This window comes from Pseudorca crassidens, chromosome 5, assembly GCF_039906515.1.
Source record: "Pseudorca crassidens isolate mPseCra1 chromosome 5, mPseCra1.hap1, whole genome shotgun sequence".
Classification (NCBI taxonomy): Eukaryota; Metazoa; Chordata; class Mammalia; order Artiodactyla; family Delphinidae; genus Pseudorca; species Pseudorca crassidens.
Window position 1 is genome coordinate 16,142,762 of NC_090300.1, and position 23,367 is coordinate 16,166,128.

Consider the following 23,367-nt stretch of genomic DNA (forward strand, 5'->3'; position numbering starts at 1 on the left):
GATATGGTTAGAACTCCAAAACTACTCTGTGTATTCTAGATTAGAGCAAATAAATATATATAATGGTGATAATGAAAGTCAGGTTTTTCACTGTAAGAGAAAAGTGTTCCAGATAAGTAAAGGGAAAATGCTGTAATGAACTTCTGTAGAGTTAGATTGGCATTGGCAGCTTCAGTATGGACTCATGGTTTTTAACATATTTACAGATAAATATAAAAATAGATATAGATATGTGTTTGTGCATATATGTATATATTCCTTAACTCAGCCTGTGGTGAAGGCCTTAAAGCCATGACACTTCCGAATAATGTTTGTCAATGAAAGGAACTAAGGCTCCCTGGAGAAGGGGCTGATTCTAATGTAGGGGCAAGGAAGATGCAGAGATAAGCTTGAATATCTTTTGGTGCCAGAAAGTTAGGAAGTACTCAAAAATACCACAGACTAGGTGGCTTAACAGAAATTCATTTTCTCACAGTTCTGGAGACTGGAGGTCTAAAATCAAGGTGTTGGCAGGCTTAGTTTCTGGTGAGGCCTCCTGGCGGCAGGCAGCTGCCTTCTCACCTCGTGTGGCCCTTCCTCTGTGTGTGCCTGCTTCTGGTCTTCCTTTTCTTACAAAGACACCAGTCCTCTTGGATTAGGGCCCCACTCTTACCACTTTATTTAACCTTAATTACCTCCTTAAAGGCCCTGTCTCAAATACAGTTACATCGTCGGGGTTAGGGCTTCAACATATGAATTCTGGGGAGACAAATCTATAATAAATGTCAACTAAAAATTATTCACAACCTAAAAGTTGAGAGTTATGTTTTATTCAGTGGGAATTTTTAGGACTTCAAGCCCGGGAGGCAGCATCTCAAGTAACCCTTAGAGAACTGCTCCGAGGAGGCAGAGGGGGGATCCAGGATATATAGGAGTTTTGCAACAAAGGGCAGGTATTCTGAACATCAAAAGATTATTATTAATTAAAGAAAACCAGATATCCCAAATTAAGGAATTTAGCACCTTTCTTTGTATGGGAAAATGTAAGAGTCTGGGCACACTGAAATCATTCCTTTGATACGTACCTCAGCTATCTGGGGCCAGTATCCTGTGCTTCCATTTCCGGAGTTTCCTCAGGGCTCACCAGCTCACCGTAGGTTGGTGGCTACAATCAATGATGACTGTGAAATCCTTTGTTTACTGATATGGCAGACAGTATTCCATTTCTCATAAACATCATATGCCTCTTGATAATGATGTTTTGAGGAGGATACAACATTACTTCTGTGGTGTTTCCCTTTCCCCCAAAATGCATCACTTGCATCCATTTAGAAAAATCAAACCCAAGTTGTAGTTTGTAGGATATCACTATAGTACTCCCTGCTTGTACTTTTCCAAAGTGTCAAGGTCATGAAAGACAAAACGAGTGAGGAACTGTTCCAGATTTAAGGAAAGAGATAAAACAGTTAAATGCAACTGTAATCTCAGATTGATTTTTTTCCCCCAAGTTTATTTATTCGAATCAAGATTGAAATACAGCCCACACGCCGTAATTGGGCCGTAAATATCTCTTAGTCTAAAAATGTTCCTTCTTTTCTTTTCCTTGTAGTTTGTTTACAAAATCAGGTTGTTTGTTCCGTAGAATTTCCCACAGCCTGGAATTTGCTGAGTACATTCTTTTGAGGTTATTTAATGTGCTTCTTTATCTCCTGTATTTCTTGTAAATTGATGGATGGGTTAATAAGAGCACTGACTGTATGTTATCACTTTGGGAGTTTTTTAAAAAAGAACTATACCTGGTACCCACCCATCCTTGGGACCATTCCTGTGGATTCTTATTTAATTGGTCTGGAGTTCTGGCTGTTGTAGAAATTTTTAAAAGCTCCCCAGGTGATTTTAACATACAGTTGGGGTTGAGAACCATTGTTCTAGACCTAGTTACCACTGGTCACGGTGCAGCTTTAATTTTTTTGCCAAGAATACTTCTAGAACCTGTATTCTTGATAAACACCTCACTTATTAATAAGACTTGCCCACAAGGAGACACTTGCCAGCTTCTGCTCTGCTCCATGCCAGCAGTCTGATCCTTGGAGAGCTTCATCAGGGACAGGCTGACTTTTCCTGCTTTCATGGCTGCTACATTTGCCAATAAAATACAGTGTCTGGCAATTGGAAACCTTGATCTCAACACTTTCAAAGGTGAAATACATGGACTTGCCTAGTCCTTGTAGAAGATAGTAGTCTAAATTTGTGGATGATTACATACTCTTTCTGATCAGTCCTGTCACCTTTTTGTATTTTCAGTGAAACATCGTTTAAGAGGCATAGGTGTGTCTCAGGATAATACTATTCTATTGCTGTGTAATTGTCCATTAAGAAAAATCACAGTATTTCCTTTTTTTCAAATAGTACTTCTGATGCTGGATATTGTTAAGAGCTTCGCAGAGGGTACCAAGATGACAAAAACCATGTCATACTCATGTGAAGATCTAGAGTGGGGGCGAGACAGATGCATAAATGTTATATCACTAGTGTTAACCTTAGGGGAAGGGAACCACATGCTAGGCACCATGCTACACACTTCTATAAATGGTGTTTCTTTTAGCTCTTGTTGAAATGAAAATAGGTAATATTTCAATTTCCCACTGAGAAAAAAAGACACAGAGAAGTTAGTAACTTGTTCTGGGACACAGAGATGGCGAGACATAGAATTGGGATTATAAATTGGGATCTAGTCAAGTCTGACCTTGACCAGAGCAGTGGTCCCTGGACCAGCATCATCAACATTCCCTGAGAACTTGTTAGAAATGTAATTTCTGGACCTACCCAAGACCAGCTGATTCAGAAACTCAGGCTGGGGCCCAGTCACCTGTGTTTTAACAAGCCCTCCAGGTGATTCTGAGGTTCACTAGTAATCTCTCTGATTACTAGTGTCTTTCTGTTTACTTGCAAGTGAACCTTGGAAAATTTTTATTGTCAAGAGTTGACCTGAAACTAGTAAGTTTGAAAAATCACTATACTAGAGTGTTTCACCCCCTCCCCCAACACCCCCCCCTTTAAAGCTGTAAAACTCTTTGTTTAAATACTATTTTTCCCCCAAAGCTAAAACATAGAATACATAAAAACAAAACTATTGTTTGAAGTTGGAGTGGGCATGGGACCTTGTCCTGTCTTCCCATTCTGAAGGGGATGTTTGGTTTGATACCTGCTGTACTCTACTGTTATCCCCCTCCCACCCCCGCCCCCCCCCCCCGCCTGCTGAGTGTGGTGTGGTGTGGATATAAACACTTACACAGGGTTACAGAAAAATACTGGCTGCCTTGTTCTCAACCAGAAGGTCAGTTAAAGAAACTAGGAGTCATTTGGTCAATACCTTTGGGACCAAAATTCACTAGTATTTCTAATGATAGTGTCATGGGCCTTTCTTACAATTATGACTTGCTTGTACCAAAAGTGCAAATTCTCCCTTCTACCTGGAGTGTGTTTTATGCACGTAAGCTTCTCTGTGTTAGTAATTACAACCACATCTAGGTGAGATTGTTTAGTGTCATTCACTTTTAGCTTTAATCAACAAGCAATTGAGCAGGTCTACTTGATTTCTGTAAATCACTGTGAACCTGCAGTTCTTGGAACTGCTGTCCTCAGTGTTGTTGGAACTGCTTTGTCACTGTTGTTTTCTTCTGCCTGTGTATGCCTTCTTCACATTTTTATAATAGCATTGTATGGTTTGGCCTTTAGAGTTCCCAGGATAGCCCTGCTTTCCCATGCTATAGTTACTAAACTGTGGAGAGGTGCCTGGTTCGTTCAAGTTCACTGCCTGGCAGACTTGGTTTTCTTGGGCATTAGAGGTCTTTCTGATTACTTGCAAGTGAAACTTGGAAAACTTACTGCCAAAGAGTTGACCTGAAAACTTTTAATAACTCTGTTTAATAACTCCCCAACTTTGCAGGGATGAAGTATCTTCAGTTTTCCCCCATGGCTTGACTTCTTTTGGGTAATTTGGGCTACCTTTGCTGACTTTCTTTTAAAAATCAGATTTCTGCTCATGTGCTGAATGAAGTAACAGAATTTGTAAAATTAATTTTTCCCCAGGGAGAGTGTATAAACTTCTGGTGGTAGCTCATTTTAGAAAGTATTTACCTTTTAAAAATAAAATATTATAATGTTCATATTTAATCTAACTGTGCCTTTCAGCCCCATTCTCTAGGCCAGTGATTATCAACATTGGCTGCACATTAGACCTGCCCTGGGGAGCTTTTAAAAATAAATGTCTTGGCTTCACCCTAGACCTAATAATTCACACTGTATAGGATGGGGCCTGGACACTTGGATTAAAACAGAAACAGAAGACCCCTGTCTTAGTCTGCTCTGACTGCTATCATAGACTGGGTGGCTTAAACAACAGACATTTATTGCTCATTGTTCTGGAGCCTGGGGAGTCGAAGATCAGGGTGCTGGTGAGGGTCCTCTCCTGGCTTGCAGCTGGTCATCTTTTTGTTATGTCCTCACATGATGGGAGCGGGGCAGGGTGGGGGTGGGGGGAGAGCCTGCCTGCCTGCCCCGCTCATGCACATGCAGGCTCTCTCTGGTGTTTGTTTTAAGGGCCCTGGTCCTATCATGAGGGTTCCACCCTTATAACCTAATTACCTCCCTTAGGCCCCATGTCTGAATACCATTACATTGGGGGGTTAGGATTTCAACTTATGAATAGAGAGGAACACAGTTCAAGTCTGTAGCAACCCCCATATAATTCTGATTTGTATGAGAATTGGAAACTGATGGATAACGGTGCTTAGACTCAAAAATATGAGTGAAACACCTGGGAATCCTGGTAAAATGGAAATATACGTTCAGTAGGTCTGTTATGGGGCCTATGTATATAGGACCCATATTTGACTGAATTATAACATCCTAAAGATCTGAAAGTTTCTGCAGTTTTTAAATGCATCCAATTAAAGACTTATAGCATGTCTTACTGTCTGAGTAGATCTGACTCATTTAGTAGAGGTAGAGGTACATAATAAAACAGTTCTTTCATTTTAGCCAGATTGGCTTACTTACATACAAATTAAATTTCTATTGCTGTGACTTTTAGTAGTGTTCATCTCTTGTTTGGAATACTTCCTTGGCATATCTTAGCTATTCTCTGCCGTCCGTTCTTCATGGCTTAGCTCAGGGAAGTTTTCCCTGAAACCTGAATCTGTAGACAGTGAACTTCTAAATAACATGTGGAAGACATATTATCTCTTAAAATGGTTTATTTCAGGTGGTTAAGATGGTTACCTTCAACTTCTGTGAACTTACTTGTACTTTATAAGTCTCAAAATTGAAGCATTACTAAATCACTCAAAGATTGTTTTTAAGCTGAAATGTTTGCATAATAGCACAATAATACGTAATAGCTGCCAAACTTTTCCATAGTGGTTGCACCTTTTAACAGTTCACCAACAGCATATGAGCGTTCCAGTTTCTCTGCATTCTCTCCAACACGTCTTATTGGCAGTCTTTTTAAGTTTAGCTATCCTAGTGGGTGTGAGGTATTATCTCATTGTGGTTCTAATATGTATTTGCCTCATGACTAATGATGTTGAGGAGCTTCTCTTGTGCTTATTGCTCATTTGTATATCTTCTTTGTAGGAATGTATGTTCAAATCTTTTACTCATTTTTAATTGGGTTATTGGTCCTTTTTTCTTGTTGAATTGTAGGAGTTTATATATTGTAGATATAAGCCCCTTATCAGATAAATGACTTGCAGATATTTTTTTCCCATTCCGTGGGTTATCTTTTTAACTTTCTTCATGGTGTCCTTTGCAGCACAAAATTTTAAAATTTTGATGATGTGCAATCTTTTTCTTTTGTTTCCTGTACTTTTGGCATTATGTCTAGGATGCCATGGTCAAAAAGATTTAAGCCCATGTCTTCTAAGAGTTTTATAGTTTCAGCTCTTACATTTAGGTTTTTGATCCATTTTGAATTAATATATATAAATTATATGGTGTGAGGGAGGGGTATAGCTTTAATCTTTTTTGTGTGGTTATCCAGTTGTCCCAGCACCATTTGTTGAAAAGAGTCTCCAAGTATTCTTTACCAGGGTGAATAGTGTTACTATTTAGCATATAAGACAAGCTAGAAATCTAGTTCATCATCATGTCCTGTCATTTTTACCTCTACTTCTACTATTTCTGCACCTCATCACCCTGTCCAAGCTACATTAGGCTGTTGTTTAGACTTATGTAATAGGTTCCAGACTGGTCATATTCTCACCACTTTTACTCTCCACTCCTTTTATTTTCCAACTTGTGGCCTTTATTTATTATTATTATTTTTCATACCACAGTTCAGAGTCTTCCTTTTGCTCTTAAGATCAATATAGAAATTCTACAGTATGGCCCATAGGACCCTGTAGGATCCCCACCCACTTCTTTAGCCTGTTTTTGCTTTGTATGTTGTCTTGATTTCTTCAATCCAGATATTTCTCAGAGGAGTGTTTCAATATGCTCCCTCCACCATAGCTACCAACGTGCCTGCATCCTACTTGTGTTACTCTGCCTTCCCATCTGTAACTGAATGAACTGTTATCTAAGGCCAGCCCTATTCGAAATTGGCCAGATTCCACCCCTCTCATTTAGTCCAGAACATCGCTTTATCAGTTGTCCTGTCTCTCTTCTGTGTTGTTAGTTATCATTCTAATCAACATACAAACAGGATGTTATTTCTTCTATCTTAAAAAAAAAACCCAACTCTTGACCCTACATTTCATTCTGTCTATGATCCCATTTCCCTGCTCCTCTTTTGCATCAGAATGGGAATTACTTATACTTGGCTGTCTCTTAACTTCTCTCCTGCTGTTTCTGCTGAACCCACTCCTGATTTTTGGGTCCCACTATACTACACTGAGCTCATTTATTTATCTCCTTGTCACCAAGTCCTGTGGTCAGTTCTCAGTTCTTATCTTAATTTTTCAGTAACATTTGGCCCAGCCCATTACACTGTCCTTGAAATACTTGCTTCTGTCTTGGTTCTCCTTTTACCTCACTGGTTGCTCCTTTTTGGTCTTTTCTCATGGTCACTGCTCATCTTGGATTTCTGTCTGTTGGGAGGATGCCCTAGGGTCAGCCTGCAGACCTCTTCCCTTTCTTCTGTGCTGGTGTGTATGTTTATCCTCAATTTAATACCATTTATATGCTCATGATGACATGTGCTTGCTTCAGCCTGGACCTCTCCTAGGTGCACATGTACCCACCTTCCTCCTGGACATTTCTACCTAGATGTCTAATAGCTGGTTCCCTTGCTTCTTTCAGGTCTCTGCCCAAATGTCACCTTACTGGAGAGGTCTTCCTTGTGGTGCCCACCAGCCCCCACCATATAAAATGAAGTAACTCCTCCTTTGCTTATCCTTCTTTTCTTAATTGTTTTCTAGAACATTTATCATGTATTATTTATGGTCTTTTGCTTCCTATTGGTATGTAGCTCCATGAGGATAGAGTTCTTACCTGTTTGGTCACTTTTGTGACCCCAGTACCAAGAATAATAAGCATCGATTATGTGTCAAAGGACTGAGTGAGTGAGTGGATGAATGTTGGCCATCTTTAGTGCTTCACTCTCGCCGTGCTCCCCCTTCCTCACACGTTCAGTTCCTTCTGTTCTTCCATCCCCTGCCTCAGGCAGCTTCTTGCCTCTCACTTCCATAAGCATCACTTCCTCATCAGACCTCTCCTGTCCTGATTGTAGTCTCTGATTGCAAGCGCCCTTAGCCGTGGACTCCTTCATAGTAGTGATCATATCAGTTTCCATTCATTTTTGCTATTCTTTGTTAATACCTGTCTTCTGTTTCCCTCCAGTTGCACTCCTTATTTTGCTCTCTGTTAAATTCTAAGGGCCTAGCACAGAGTCAGATTCTCAAGAAATGGCAGGTGTTTGTTAAAAGAGTAAATGAATGAACAAATTAAAATATTCTTATGATTTATATAACTAACGACCCATCTGAGTTGGTAAATTTCTGTAACATTTGCTTAAAAAGAAAATAGGATTAAAATTTAATGATTTCATAATTTTAAGTTGATATAGAGGCTAGTAAGCATAAATACAGTTAACATCACTGCTTTTGGCCAAGAATTTACTGGGCTGTGGCCTCCCTCTGTTGTGGAAACCGGTCCTTATCATGGCTGGCCATCCAGCCTCTGCCACCACCCACAGCATCTGGCACTCTTCATTCTAAGTCCTGAAGTTGGTCTGCTGTAAACTAACCCTTTGGGTTTGGGGTTGCCCTCTTGCGCTTCATATATGTAGAGAGTTATCTTATCCTTTATTAAATGAAATATAGTCTCACTTCCTTCTGTTGAGATTTTTGAGCTCTTTTGGGCCCATGTAATGCTCCTGAGGGATTTTATGTAAAGTGTGTTCCAACATAGACTCTATTTATATACCAACTACCAAAGGGTAACTTTTAAAAAAGACTTTTATTAGTAAGGCTCTTGAACTGGAGGTGGCAGTTTCCAATATATTAATGATATGTTTAATAGAAGTATGTCTAATAGAAGAATTACTAGCCTTAATAATTTATTGAGCTCATTATATTATTGAGTATGTGCGTATAAACATTAAATAGTTTTGGGAGAAAATAGCTATTTCAGTGTTTATTACTAGTGGGTCAAATTATGTATTAATGGATGTAATCCTCAAACAACTTTAGGCACTATCCTCATACTATATATGAAGAAATTAATGTACGTGAATCTTAGAAATAAAAGATTTTCTTAATCTCATTGTCACTGCAGGCAGTGTAAACATATTTGATCCTTCTTAATGATTTCAGAAGATAAAATAACCATGTCAAGAAAGGTAATCTGTTTCCAATTTCCTCAGAATTTTTGGTCACTAGTATCTTCTCATTAAAAGAAAAATACTTTATGCTCTTTTCTTTAAAATACTTAAATATTTAACAATGCCTTTGTAATAGATGAGATTAGAAAATGTGTATATGATTGTTCCAGAACTTGGATGCATTGGGAAACACTTTTTTTTTTTTCCATAGCTATTTACTGTTTTTTTTGGAGTAAGTACAAAGTTTTTTTTTTTTTAAATGGATACAGGTCTCTATAATAATAATTTAATAATAATAGAAACTTAAATTATTATTTTTTTGACCTTATTTGTTGTCTTAAAGAAGTGCTGTCTCAAAAACAATTTTTAGGGAAATATTTTATCCTAAATATGTTGATTATCCAAGGTTGAAAACATTTCACCTGAAAGATTAAAGATTTGTGTCTTGGCAATAAGATGATCACTTCACTTTCAGTATTGTTTAAATCAGTGCATGTGTGGCAGCTGAAATGTTTTCTTCTCTAAAGTTTCAGCGTGGAGCTTTTTCTCCCTTTCTCATACTTTTTCAAAACTTCTTGTCTATAAAGATTCAAGTCTGGATTGGGGATTTATTTCTAGAAATGTGTTAAACACTTTTCTGTAGACATTTGCTTATGAAGCTGCATCAAGTAGGTGCCATGGTTACTATCATCTCTGTGACTCACTCTGCTTCTTCACAACCCCTTCACTCACCTGTGTGTCCTCTGCTTGTCTGGTTTCTCTGCTTTCTGTTTCCCCTCGTTTGAGAATGGGTTTGTAATTCTGATGTTCTGTCATGGTGCTTCGGTAGAGTAGCCTGGTGTCCTTTCTGGATAGTTAAGAAATGAGCTGGTCAACAGGAGTAGTTAAAATGGAGCAAGCTTAGCTGTTCCTTGTCCCTTGCGTTAAACATAATGAGTTTAGAGGATTATGACTCCATGTAATCATTGGGATCTGCTAGACAGGACATCTGTTTTACTTTTTACTCATTACACTGGTGTAGAAATAGCATTTTTTTTAATGTGAAAATTACTTTGTGTTCTAGCTAGCACTGGTGACTTAATTTTTGAAATGTGCTTTCTGGAATAGCACATACTATAAAATTATCTTAATAGGACTGGATACTCATTATTAGTCTGAAAATATTTGTTTTCTAACTGTGAAAAAAGGTTTCTGGGAACGTTTGAATTTTCATTTATTCTAGACCGCATTAGAATTGTTTAGTATATTCAAATATTTTTCCTTTGGTTTTATTTCCTAGGTTGCACGTTTTCAAAAAATTCCTAATGCTGAAAATGAGACAATGATTCCTGTATTGACATCAAAAAAAGCAAGTGAATTACCAGTCAGTGAAGTTGCAAGCATTCTCCAAGTAAGTGCTTGGTGGGGAGGAAGGGAGTGGATAGTAGAATGAGTCACTTAGACCCTATAGATAAGTGCTATCTGGTAGAATTTTCTGTGATGACAGAAATATTCTGTTCTGCACTGTCCAGTGCAGTAGCCACTAGTTAAACATGACAGTTGAGGATTTAAAGTACAGACAGTTTAGGGGAGGAACTGAAATTAATTTAATTTAGTTTTTATTCATTGAAATTTAAATAGGTGCATGAGGCTAGTGGTTACCTGATTGGACAGTGCAACTCTAGATCATTAGTATTGCTAGGGACTATTTGTGCTTTGTGAGGATTAGTTGGATTAGGAAAATAATTTAATTACTAACATAAGTAGAGTTAGGAGTTTATCTTTTTTTAGGTGTTTTCTAATGTAAAAGCTAAGTGCAAGTTCAGAACTGCAAATAAACTTTGCTTATGTAATTTAATCTCTTCCTAGTTTTAAAAATCACAATCTAATGAAACATGAGGAAAAGAATATTTAAAATTCTTCCTTCAGAATTTACATATTTTAACAATGGCATTAAAAACATCGGTTATCCTTTTCTTGAGGTTTTTTTGGGAGGCGAGTTGTATTTATACTCTGTTTTAAAACCACTTACTCTAAATATATTTGTGTCACAAGACTATTAGTGAACTCTGTTATAAAGCTTTTGGCCAGAGAAACTTAATTATTTTAGAGATGCAAATAATTTATTCTTTAATGATAGTTAAAATAATAAATCACGAGAGGCAGTGACTGAAGAATGTAGGTGGTGTTCATAGGGCATAAAATGTCCCAAGAACCAGTTAATGTTAACTTCATTATTTTGAGTAATTTAGGAACCACAGATTTTCTGCTTGGAATAAATATACAGTTCAAGAACAAAAGGTAACACCAATCTCAGAATTTTGATAGGCTCAGAGAGCAAGAAACATGCATGATCTTTTGGAGAAACTAATTTTAGAAAACAACAAGACAACAGTGAAAATGAAGAAAACTAGTTAAAATGTACTGGTATTTTGTTTTCTGTACATCCTGACTGGTTTGTGTTATTTCTATTTCTCCAAAGAGAATCATAATTTTTTTGTTTGTTAAACTCTATCTTGTTGCTTACATTAAAATTTTTTTTATTGAGGTATAATTTATATAAAATACAGTGTACTCATATTAAATGTACAGTTTGCATTTTGACAGATGTAACCACCACCACAATTAAGATGTAGAAAATTTTCATCACTCCGAAAAGCTTCCACATGTTTTTTGCAGCTAATCCCTCCTACTGCTCTGGCCCCAGGCAACCACTGATATGCTTTCTGTCCCCATAGATTAGTTTTGACTGTCATAGAAGTTCCTGTAAGTGTGATCATACGTATGTACTTTTTTTGTGTTTTCTTTTTTTTTTCTCTGCTAATATTCTCAGTGACTTTTATGGGTAAAATCTCATAGGCTGATCTTCAGAATGGTCTAAACAAATGTGAAGTAAGTCATCGGAGAGCTTTCCATGGCTGGAATGAGTTTGATATCAGTGAGGATGAGCCACTATGGAAGAAGTATATTTCTCAGGTGAGGTATTTTTATTTTCTCCTGCTGTGTAACTTACATGTATTTTTGTAAATGTAGTTGTTTACTTTTGTGAAGTTATTTATGGAGAAAGGAAATAATTTTTTAAAATGTTTTTTACCTAAATTTTTTCATTTGTTAGAGTTTATTGTTACATTGGAATTTCTATGATTTTAGTGTACAAATCTTTAAGGACATATTACATGGAGGTGATACTATTAACAGTAGTTTCCTTTGCAGGTGTCTTAAATATTTTTTATTATAGAAATGCTAACTTTTTTAAAAGTAATATGGCTAGCTTAGAAAATTAGTAAAAGTTAGGTCATTTGACTGCCTGGGTACAAGTTCCACCTTTATTTCTTACTAGCTCTGTGCTCTTTATTATCCTCTGAGCCTTATCTATAAAATGGGGATAATAATCTTAGGAGATAGTAAGCTATCAGTAGATTATAGCTATTTTTAATTATATTTTATTAATGTCCTAATCTTTTCAGAAAGATTTACTGTAGGATTTTTCTTATCTTTATGACAAGTATATTAGTGAAAAGCTAAAAAACTCCTATGGGGCTTCCCTGGTGGCGCAGTGGTTTAGAGTCCCCCTGCCGATGCAGGGGACACGGGTTCGTGCCCTGGTCCGGGAAGATCCCACATGCCGCGGAGTGGCTGGGCCCCTGAGCCAGTCTGGAGCCTGTGCTCCGCAACCGGAAGAGGCCACAACAGTGAGAGGCCTGCGTACCAAAAAAAAAAAAAAAAAAAAACTCCTATGGCCAGTTTTCAAGTAGTAAGATTAGTTTGCCATACAAATAAATTCTTTTTTTTGGGGGGGGGGTACGCGGGCCTATCACTGTTGTGGCCTCTTCCCGTTGCCGAGCACAGGCTCTGGACGCGCAGGCTCAGCGGCCATGGCTCACGGGCCCAGCCACTCCGCGGCATGTGGGATCTTCCCGGACCGGGGCACGAACCCGTGTCCCCTGCATCAGCAGGTGGACTCTCTAAACCACTGTGCCACCAGGGAAGCCCCAAATAAATTCTTCTTAGTGAAGAAACTTTCTAATGCCTTCTAAGCTACAGGTTCTTTTTTAAAAATATCATCGTTTAACTTTTCTAAAGGGCCTTGCTTGTTAATGAACCAAAATTTATCATTTTTAACTTATTTAAATGAATTTGTCTAAAGTAGAAAAGCTGAATTTTTAGAGAAGAACCTTGTATCTGTCTTGTTTTTATTGGAATATTTTTTATATGTATATTTGTATTCTCACATTTACCACATTTCCACATTACGTAAAACTTCAGAAGTTTACTCTGGATTTATAAATTACAGTGATTTGACTTATCATTAGGCAATATGATTTTTAATGTTTTGCTTTCTTGATCCTGTTTCAAAGCTAGAGTTACCTGCATCATGAGATTGCTGTGAGAATGAAATGAAATAGTGCCTGTAATGTAGTTAAGTGCAAGCAGTAATTAACAGTAAATATCAGTTGTTAATCATAAAGCACTGGACCACTCCTCACTCCTCTGCAGAGAACACTGAATTTGTTGTTCTGCAAACATTTGGAGCCTGCCATCTATCAGGTGGTTTTCTTAGTACCACGGCACAGCTGGTTTAGGGTGAAATAAAATGATCATGGGCCTTGCTCTCAAAGTGTGGTGATAGCAGCTAATGTTTGAGGGGTTTGTAGTTTACACAGTGATTTAATATACATTCTTGGTTAATGCTTACCACAGTTTTTGGTACAAGGTAGGGAAGTACCCCCAGGGCTTAAAAAATTAAGGTCACACAAAATTGGAGCTGGATTCAGACCCAGGTACTCTGGCTCAGTTTGTGTGTAGTTTGTCAACCCTGAACCACATTGCAGTTGTACTTTTATTTTGCTGGAGCAGTGATTTGCAATCCTCTGTGCATTAGAATCACTTGGGGAGTGCTTTAAAAATGCTGAAGCCTGGGCCCTGTGCCCAGAGATTCTGATTTGATTGCTCTGGTGTGAACCTGGGCATTTGTTGGAAACTCTTCACGTGATTCTGATGTGAAGCAGGGTTGCAACAGCTGTGCCAAGGAATGGAGCCATAAAGGGAGTGGGAGGTGGTGGCGTCTAACTTCACAGTTATGATATCCAGGGGCTGAGGCTCTCTGCTGGGATGGATTCTTCGCAAAGTTACTTTGCAACTTTGACGGCGATTGGCACCGTTTCATCAGAGGAAGGCACTCTGGCAGCAGAGCTCTGACGTTTAACTAGGATGTCCAACTAGAAGAATTTGGGGTGGCTCTGGTGCTTGGTCATTTAAGAGCTGCCTGATTGAGTTGGTGCTGTGGTTTGTTTCTTTAGATACTTTTCTCTCTGCTAGCTAGATGTCAGGAAAACCAGTGTTGGGGAAATCTTCAGCTTCTTCTGTGGTGAGGATCTTACTGTCTGCTCTTAGCTGCCCCGCCCCTCCCCTGGTGGGGGGTGGTTATTCCTGTGGTGGGTGGGTCAACCACAGAATTGTAATCTACACCCATATACTTATAGTATAGGAATGCTGAGGAATGTTTGGAATTTATAATTTAGGTGTTCTACCCAGTGCTTAATGTAAACCTTTAGCTTCAAAGTTATTTTCCATTTATTCTAGCCCGGGTAGAAATTCAGAACAGCTTATAGTAAACTAAAAATACATGTGTACTATAAGGAATTGATAAATTCTTAGTTTTAAGTAATAATGCCCTGATAGTTGTTTTTTTTAGGCTTTTGCTGTGCTGGTGCACAACTGTCTTTCATACAAAACTGTTGAATTGCTGTTTTTTTTTCACTTTCAGTTTAAAAATCCCCTTATTATGCTGCTTCTGGCTTCTGCAGTCATCAGTGTTTTAATGCATCAGTTTGATGATGCTGTCAGTATCACTGTGGTAAGAAAAAATATATATTTTTAAAAATTGTTAATCATATAAATTAGGATTGGCTTTTATTTTAGAAAATGAATTGAGACATGCCTTAATGCTTCTTCAGGTTTTTTTGTTAAAATCCAAATTCTGGTTTTAGTTGCAGTGATCTCATGTAATGTTCAAGGGTCTGTGATTGGCACCCTAGAATTATTTAACAATCCGATAATTTCACAGATATGAAATATTTTATAATAATTTTCCAGTTAAATATTTATTTTACTTTCCAATTGAGAATACGTTTGAGTAATCGTGAACTGAAGCCTGACATTTAAAAAATTAAAAGTATTATTTAACAGTGTACTCTGTATTTTATTCTTTCCAGTTAGGTTATTCTGGCTTTCATCTTTTTTTTTTTTTCTTGCCCTTCTGTTTCATTGTAGTATAAAAATTTATAGTAAGTATAAGCATTGATTAAAGCAAGTGTGTTAGGCTTAAGAACACAGTAGAAATGAACGTAGAGCTGTGATTCACCAGCTCTTGCTTGTGGACTCCCAGGAGTCTCTGAGATTCTTTTAAGGGAGCATATGAGGTCAAAACTACTTTCATAAAACTAAAAACATTGTCTTTTTGCTATAGACATTTGCATCAGTGGCGCAAAAGTGATGACGGGTAAAACTGTTAGAGCTTCGGCTTGAATCAAAATAATGGCAACAAACTAGTAGTCATTGTTTTCTTTCACTGTTTGTTTCTCTTAGCAGTGTTTTTGATAAAACAGTAAAAATTAATTTTATTAAGTCTTGATCCTTAAATATATACCTTTTTAATGTTCTGTGTGATGAAATGGGAAGTACGCATTGAAGTATGATGGTTGTTTCAAGGAAAGGCTGTGTGCTGAGCTGAACTAGCCTTTTACTCGAAAGAATGACTGATAGACAAACTATGGTTATTAAGACTTGGATAACTGGCATACTTTTTTTGAAAGTGAGGGGCATGAGCCTATCACTACAAGAAAAACAACTGACAGAATTTGTTGCCAATGGTAAAATTCAAGCTTTCAGTGATAATTAGAATTTTGCAAAAATTTTTTGCATTATTTTATGCTGGACAGCTTCCCAGTATTTAAGACCTTATTCTAATAAGATCAGTAGTGATTTTAGTGAATGTGATTTTTTTTTTTAACTATTATGAAATGTGTCAACACTTGAAAGATTTGAATAACCAAGTGAATCAATCTTTTCTAAATGACCAGTGCATGATGATACAAAATGTTCGGTGACAAAAGAGCCATGAAACATGCAAAAGAGATCAGTAGATTTTAATATAACAGATTATGAAAAGTTCATTGATATAGTTTTAAGTTCTATATTGCAAATTACTTTTGAAGTAACAGTTGTCTAATTTTGGTGTAGCTAAGAATAATATCCATAATCATCTGAAAAGGCTTTTAAAATACTCCTCCCTTTTTCAACAATATCTGAATGAGGCTGAATTTTGTTCATATACTTCAGCCTAATCAACATATCAATAGATTGAATGCAGAAGCAGATACGAGAATCTGGCTTTGTATTAAAGCAGACATTAAAGATAGAAAAATTGAAAACACTGCCACTTTTCCCACAATTTTTTGGGGGGAATATTTTTCATAAAAAATGTTGTATGTTAACATGTAATGGGCTTACTTTTTTTTAGATAATAAGTAGAAATTAAAACTGAGTGATTGAAAACGTATTTAATATGGTAAATATCAATAGCTGGAAGTCACATAAACAAAAGCTGGTCCTCTGTTTGTAAGAGCATAAAGGGATCCTGAGATCAAAGAGTTTGAGAAGCCTTCCTGGGGAGGCAGGTCCCTGTCACCTGTCCGTTTTTCCCCACAGGCCTCAAGGCGGAGTTGTGATTCCTTCCCTGGATGTTTTGTGCTTAGTGTCTGGTGTCTTGGGGCTGCAGATAGAGTCAGAAAAATAAGATATGATTAACAGTTATTACAATGTCTTATTTAAAAAGGTTGTTTGTTTTGTTTAGGCAATACTTATCGTTGTTACGGTCGCCTTTGTTCAGGTGAGTAAGTAGCCTATTTTGATGACATAAAAATGGTATTTTAGTTAATTGCTTAAAAAATCAAGGTGGTTTATGTTAGTTAAAATGTATAGTTAATGGGTATGTTGGTCAGAACAATTTATTCTTTGTTTTTGAAATAATTTCAAAAACAATAACTCTGCAAGGAAGTTTGTGGAACCAACTTGACTGCTTTGGTTTAGGCAGTGGCATGAAGAAATCTAGTTTTTTTTGGATGATGTTAAAGATAACTGAAGCAGATGGAAGCAAAAAGTACAGTAATAGAAATAAAATCCAGCAGTAGGCTTTTAAATTTTTTCCAGTTAACAAATTGGGCCAGAGTTCAAATTCCTCATTCCTCAATGGAAGGGATGTTCTGATCTGGACTGAACTCCCTGTTCAGCATAGACATTGGAACAGTAAAGAAGATATATGAAAAGGAACCCCCTTTAAAAAATTAATGTGAATAATGTGGAGATAATGTCTGGATTTCTGTTGACCAGTATAGATATAAATAAAAACATGGGCTTAGTATTATGTTTATTTAAATATCTGATAACTTCTTTAGGTTTTAGAACAGTGTTGGCAGGTGTCATTTGATTAGCTAAAAGTTTTAAAGCATGGTTAATAAGACTAGAAGAATTATTCTAGTTTAGGGAAAAATTAATATGGCATTTGAAATTCATGTTAATTTGAATCTTAAGACTATATGTTAAGTGGCTGTGGTTATTTCCACATCTATGATTTATTCCTTGGGTATTTCCTGTCATCATCCAGTTTTCCTGTGGTAATCTCTAATTTAGTAATTTGTTTTATAGTCACCCAGTGTAGAAAAGCCGGTTTTAATCAGGTTGTCTGCAGCAAGTTTGTGAGTTGCATTAGTACACCATCAGGAATCCTGTATCTAGGGAATACTTTTGCTTAGAACAGATAAAAGTTGCCTTAGGGCAGGTGGCGGGTTAGTTTAGTAGAGGTTATTCCAGGCTGAGCCTCATTGGACACAGCTATTCATTTGGTCATGTGGGTGGTACGCCGCACTGGACCAGTAACTGGAACCCTTTTGCATCTTTAATAATGCTACAGATGTATGGAGTGGCTTGCTTCAGAAGTATTCTTACAGTATTATCACTTTGTATGGAAGACATTAGTAGCTTGGTAATAGCCCCTACTCTCAGAAAAAATCCCACAAAATTTCTATTTTAACGTACTCAGTGTGGACTTTTACACAAAGATAGTGTGTTACACACCTTAAATGTAGTGGCTGAAACCATCTGCCAAATATCTTTATGATAGGTTCATTTGATAGGTTCATTATTTATATGTGTTTTTACCTGTGTTTTAGGAGGAGAATGCTTTTTATTATTTACATCTGCCTTCCCCCCTTTCTAATCTCAATTTCCCATCCTCATTGTACACCCTTGCAGTCATAAAAATAGCTAATTGTTTCGTATAGTCATATATTGATGCCACCTTACAATAAATTTAAAATTTAACTTTTAGGTGTTCATTTGAGATGGCTGTCAAGTTTGTGTTGAAGGATCATTTTGATATAGAGGTATCTTTGTAGTTGTAGTGAGTAAAGGCTAAGAAGTCTGAAGAGGGAGGTAAAGATTGGGCAGCTTCTATGTCATTTATTAGGATCTAGGAGTAGTGAGTGTTTTCTAGCCTTTTATGGAATTTTTGGTTAAAACTTCCAAATTCCTTAATATCCTTGGTATGATTGGGGGAGGGGTGTCTTTGTAATTTTTTTTTAAAATTGAAGTATAGTTGAGATGCAGTATTGTTTCAGGTGCAGTATACAGTGATTTGATATTTGCATGCATTATGAAATGATCACCATAAGCCTAGTAACCGTCTGTCCCCATACAGAATTATTGTAATGTTCCTTATGCTGTATATTACCCTGGGTGTCTTGTGATTTTTATATTTACAGATTTACCTTACTCTCACATTTGTTCCTCTTGCTTAAGTAGTAAAGACAGATTTAGTTCTAAGTTATTCATATACAGCTTTGTGTTTTCTATTTGAAAACGTTTGTGATAGGTGTGCAGTTTTGATTAGTGCTAGCACTGCAGTCATTTCAAAACACCCCCCGACTTTCACTCCCACTACTCTCCCTACCCCTTCTTCTCCCTTTTTTTTTTTTTTTTTTTTTTTTGAGGTACGCGGGCCTCTCACTGTTGTGGCCTCTCCTGTTGTGGAGCGCAGGCTCAGCGGCCACGGCTCACGGACCCAGCACGCTCCGCGGCATGTGGGATCTTCCCGGACCGGGGCACGAACCTGTGTCCCCTGCATCGGCAGGCGGACCCTCAACCACTGTGCCACCAGGGAAGCCCTCTTCTCCCTTTTTAACCTTAGATCAAAAGATTGGTGTACTTAGTGCAGACATGAGACAAAAATAGCAGTGATGTTGTGTGAAGCAAGACAGCCCACATTACTGAGGTGAAGGTTGTCTCTGACTCTCAGCTGTGATTGTATGGTTGGAGGAAGGCTGGAGGCGCACAGTTAGGGCCCCTGAGAATTTCCCCTTTCTAGGTAATTCAGTCATGGGAAAGGGTAGGGCAGCCACATCTCTCTCCTTGTTTAACTTACGTTCTTCCCACGAAGATTTGTTTCACAGACCTTGCCTTGGGCTTGAATCCTCAACACCAGTGTTGTTTGCAGTTAATTGTCTTTGACTTCCTTGGTCATTAAACACTAAAAGTAAAGTTATCTTAATTATGAGGCTCAATGATCTTAACTTTTAATGACTGAAAACTACTTTTTGGACACACTAATCAGTTTTCTTCACTTTCTTATAAGTAACTTGACCTTAGGTTTGCACACTGAATATTGAAATAGAAAATTGAGGGACTTCCCTGGTGGCCCAGTGGTTAAGACTCGCACTTGCAATGCAGGGGACGTGGGTTCGATCCCTGGTTGGGGAACTAAGATCCCACATACTGCGTGGTGTGCCAGCACCCTCCCCAAAAAATATATATATATAAAAAATTGAGAATACTTAATTATCAAAAATTGGTTACTATATATTTAACATAAAGGACAAGCTTTTATGGGTAGGAATATAAATGCAAGTAAAGAAAAAGATAAAAATTGGGAGAAATGTTAAAATAATGATTGGGGTCAATATTTAGTTAAGTCTAACATAGTATATGTTCTTAAGAATGTACATATTTGCATTTCTTTATAAATATTTTTTCTTAATTTTTTTTTTTAATAGGAATATCGTTCAGAAAAATCTCTTGAAGAACTGAATAAACTGATGCCACCAGAATGCCATTGGTATGATCCTTGTTTCTGATACGGATTTCTACTCTTAAAAGTAGAAATTAAATGTGACTATTACAGTGTACATTGTGGCCCAATATTTGTTTAAACATAAGGTAGAAACCATTAATCTGACATGAAAAATTCATGCCCTATTCAGTATAGCAAGTTGTACTATTAAAACTTTTGTTACTTCTAATTTTGAGATTCTTGAGACATGGATTTATTCAACAGATACTTTCTGTGTGTGACTGTGTGCCAAGCACTGTTGTGGGTGCAGTGATGTATAATCAGACCCTGGTGATTGAGAAGGTTGCTACAGTTTTCGCATTTTACATTTGAGCAACTGGATAGCTTTTCCAGTGCTTTGTTTTTTTTTTTTTTTAATTCATCTGAGCATCTTAATTATCAAGAGCACAAGAGTAAGTCTTTTCTTGGTTTCTGTATTTGACTTATCTCCTTAGAAGTGGTGATAATGCAATATATTTTCCCTCAAGCAAGCCTACTGGAAGGAATTTCTTCAAATAAGTGGCCTGGCTTGCTTTCTTCCTCTGTGGTTGTTTCTGTTTCATGTTACAGTGTGCGTGAAGGAAAATTGGAACATACACTTGCACGAGACTTGGTTCCAGGTGATACAGTTTGCCTTTCTGTTGGGGACAGAGTTCCTGCTGACTTGCGCTTGTTTGAGGTGAGTTTGATGTCTTAGTCTGTTTGAGCAGCTGTAACAAAATAACACATAAATGTATTTCTCACAGTCCCGGTGGCTGGAAGTCCAGGATCAAGGCACCAGCATGGTCGCATCCTGGGGAAGACCCTTTTTCTGGTTCATAGCTGGTGCCTTCTTGCTATGTCCTCACATGGTAGAAGGGGCTAGAGAATATATCCAGACAAAACTCTTAATTCAAAAAGTTACATGCACCTCTATGTTCATAGTAGCACTATTTACAATAGCCAAGACATAGAAACAACCTAAATGTCCACTGACAGAGGAATGGCTAAAGAAGATGTGGTACATATATACAATGGAATATTACTCAGCCATAAGGAGAATGAAATAATGCCATTTGCAGCAATGGACCTAGAGATTATCATGCTAAGTGAGTAAGTCAGAAAGAAAAAGACAAGTATCATATGATATCACTTATATGTGGGATCTAAAATAGGACACAAATGAACTTATCTACAAAACAGAAACAGACTCACAGACATAGAGAAAAGGCTTGTGGTTGCCAAGGTGGGGGTGGGGGGTAGGGGAGGGATGGACTGGGAGTTTGGGGTTAGAAGACACAAACTATTATATATAGAATGGATAAACAACAGGGTCCTGTATAGCACAGAGAACTATATTCAGTATCCTGTAATAAACTATAATGGAAAACAATATGGAAAAATAATGTATATATATGTATAACTGAATCGCTTTGTTGTACAGCAGAAATTAACACAACATTGTAAATCAACTATACTTCAATAAAAATAAAAAAATTAAAGAATAGTAACAGATGTATAAGTAATTTAATAAAGAAAGGAAACAACTTTTCTAATCTAAAAGAAGGCAAACAATAAGAAAGGAACAGAAATAGGAACATAGAATAAATAGATGGATCAAATAGAGAACAAATAGTAGGAAGAGCTATAGAACCCCACTGTATTAGTGCTTATTTTAATTGTAAATGGATTAAATATTCACTTAAAACACTGAGATTATCAAAGTGATACAAAAAGCAAATGCAATTTAAAACAGTGACATATCTAAACATTTTTTTTTCCCTTAAAATATATCTGTTTTTCCCATAGAGTCTTTTGAGGTATCCATGTAGTAAATCAGCAGATCTTTATGGAAATGAGTGTTAGGCATTGTGGGAGACACAAAGATGGTGTGATAGAGCTCTTGCCCTCAGAGAGCAGACTGTTGGTATACACAAATCACCATAAGATAAGATAGAACTGCGTAAGTGAACGAGAACTACAAAGAATGGAGTAGAAAATTTAGAGAAGGGAGAGGTTACTTCTGATTTGAGTGAAATGAGCATGCCTCAGACAACATTGCTCTGGTGGTCATAAACGAAGGGTAGTACTGAACAAAGATGCAGCAGCAGCTGTATGTAGATCCCTGTGAGTGTTCTGGTATGTGATTAGAGCTGCAGTATGTTAAAGATAGAAAACATATGGTAGAATCAGGGGGCCTTGGATATGAAGCTCCACTGCAGATTTTATTGGTTGGGATTTAGCTTTGAAGGTTATACCTAGCTGGCAATGATGTTACGTTTAATCCTGCCACCGTGTGTAGAATATGTTGAAGGGATGGAGTAAGGCACCTAGTATAAGAAGCCCTCATAGCCCATGAGAATGCCAGTCTCATCTGTTATTGGAATTGACATGTACAGAGCTGACATTCTTTGAATACCTAGTGTGTCCCAAAACATGAGCATTCTCATGTGGAGGTTATGGAAAGCCTGAAGAACATTTGGAGTTATAAGTACAAGCTTCATTTAATCTTGAAATAAAGAAAGGTCTTTCTTCCAAATACTTAAAATTTATCCTTAGAAAGATATCAGATTGCTTTAATTGTTGAGTGCAAATAACACAATACAGCAAGTATTGGGAATGTTAATTTTACTTTATTACCTTCTTTCTCCCCTTAGTAGGTCTTTTTGTATCTTTTTTACTCACTTCTTGTCCCTTCCTCCTATCCCTAATATTTGGTTAATGATAAGACCTTGAATTATTCTTCCTTAGAGATGTAGTAGGCCTGTCACTTGATATAAATCATCTTCCCCTCCCCCAAAGAACCCTAACTTGAATCCATGAAGTTTTTGTCACCATTTATTATGGAGTGCTTCTCTTCTAATTCAGAAGCAGACCTCCTCAGTGGGATAGTTAGAAGATGATTTTCCCATTGTTTGAACAATTTGAGCAGTATAACGACACAGAAGCTTTAAAACACCATTTGACTTAGTAAAGTATTTAAGGGTTTCATTTAAACAAGGGTTAATTGAGAATTATCTCAGATAATTGAAATTAATTTCTCATATAGAAAAATACTTGTCAGAATATGGATTAGTACATATTTTATCCATTCAGCAAATATATATCGAAGACTTACTGTGAGTTTAATAAGAGGGATTTTTGACATTTTAAAGCTTGATGATGTAAAAATTAGAAGTGTATGCTTTGTGGAGTAATTGATTAGTTTTGATTGTTTTCCCCCTACTTGTTAACTTTTCAGACACTTCATCAGCACGTTTTATTTGGCAGTGCTGTGCTTAGGTTGATTTTGTTCCAGTTAATCCACTTTACATATATAGTTGAACATCTTTAATTTCTTCTGTCACTTCTCTCCCCTACCTGGTACCAGAGGCATGTTTTTGCAACTACTTTGATAGTAGATTGAGACAACATTCCTAAAAGAATTGAGCCTTTCCTGCCG

General features: G+C 37.1%; 1 protein-coding gene across 5 annotated transcripts in view; it reads left to right on the forward strand.

The window, feature by feature from the left end:
* The window catches only part of ATP2C1 (ATPase secretory pathway Ca2+ transporting 1), a 116,355-nt gene that overhangs the window by 42,411 nt on the left and 50,577 nt on the right, over positions 1-23,367 (forward strand). For 4 of the 5 annotated variants that reach the window (XM_067737434.1, XM_067737437.1, XM_067737435.1 and 1 more), the window contains 6 exons: positions 10,083-10,193; positions 11,642-11,758; positions 14,550-14,639; positions 16,638-16,673; positions 19,891-19,952; positions 20,517-20,625. In XM_067737434.1, coding sequence (XP_067593535.1) covers positions 10,083-10,193; positions 11,642-11,758; positions 14,550-14,639; positions 16,638-16,673; positions 19,891-19,952; positions 20,517-20,625 — 525 coding nt within the window. Of the gene's footprint in view, positions 1-10,082; positions 10,194-11,641; positions 11,759-13,865; positions 14,151-14,549; positions 14,640-16,637; positions 16,674-19,890; positions 19,953-20,516; positions 20,626-23,367 lie in introns of those variants that run through there. The other variant, XM_067737438.1, reaches the window with a different exon arrangement.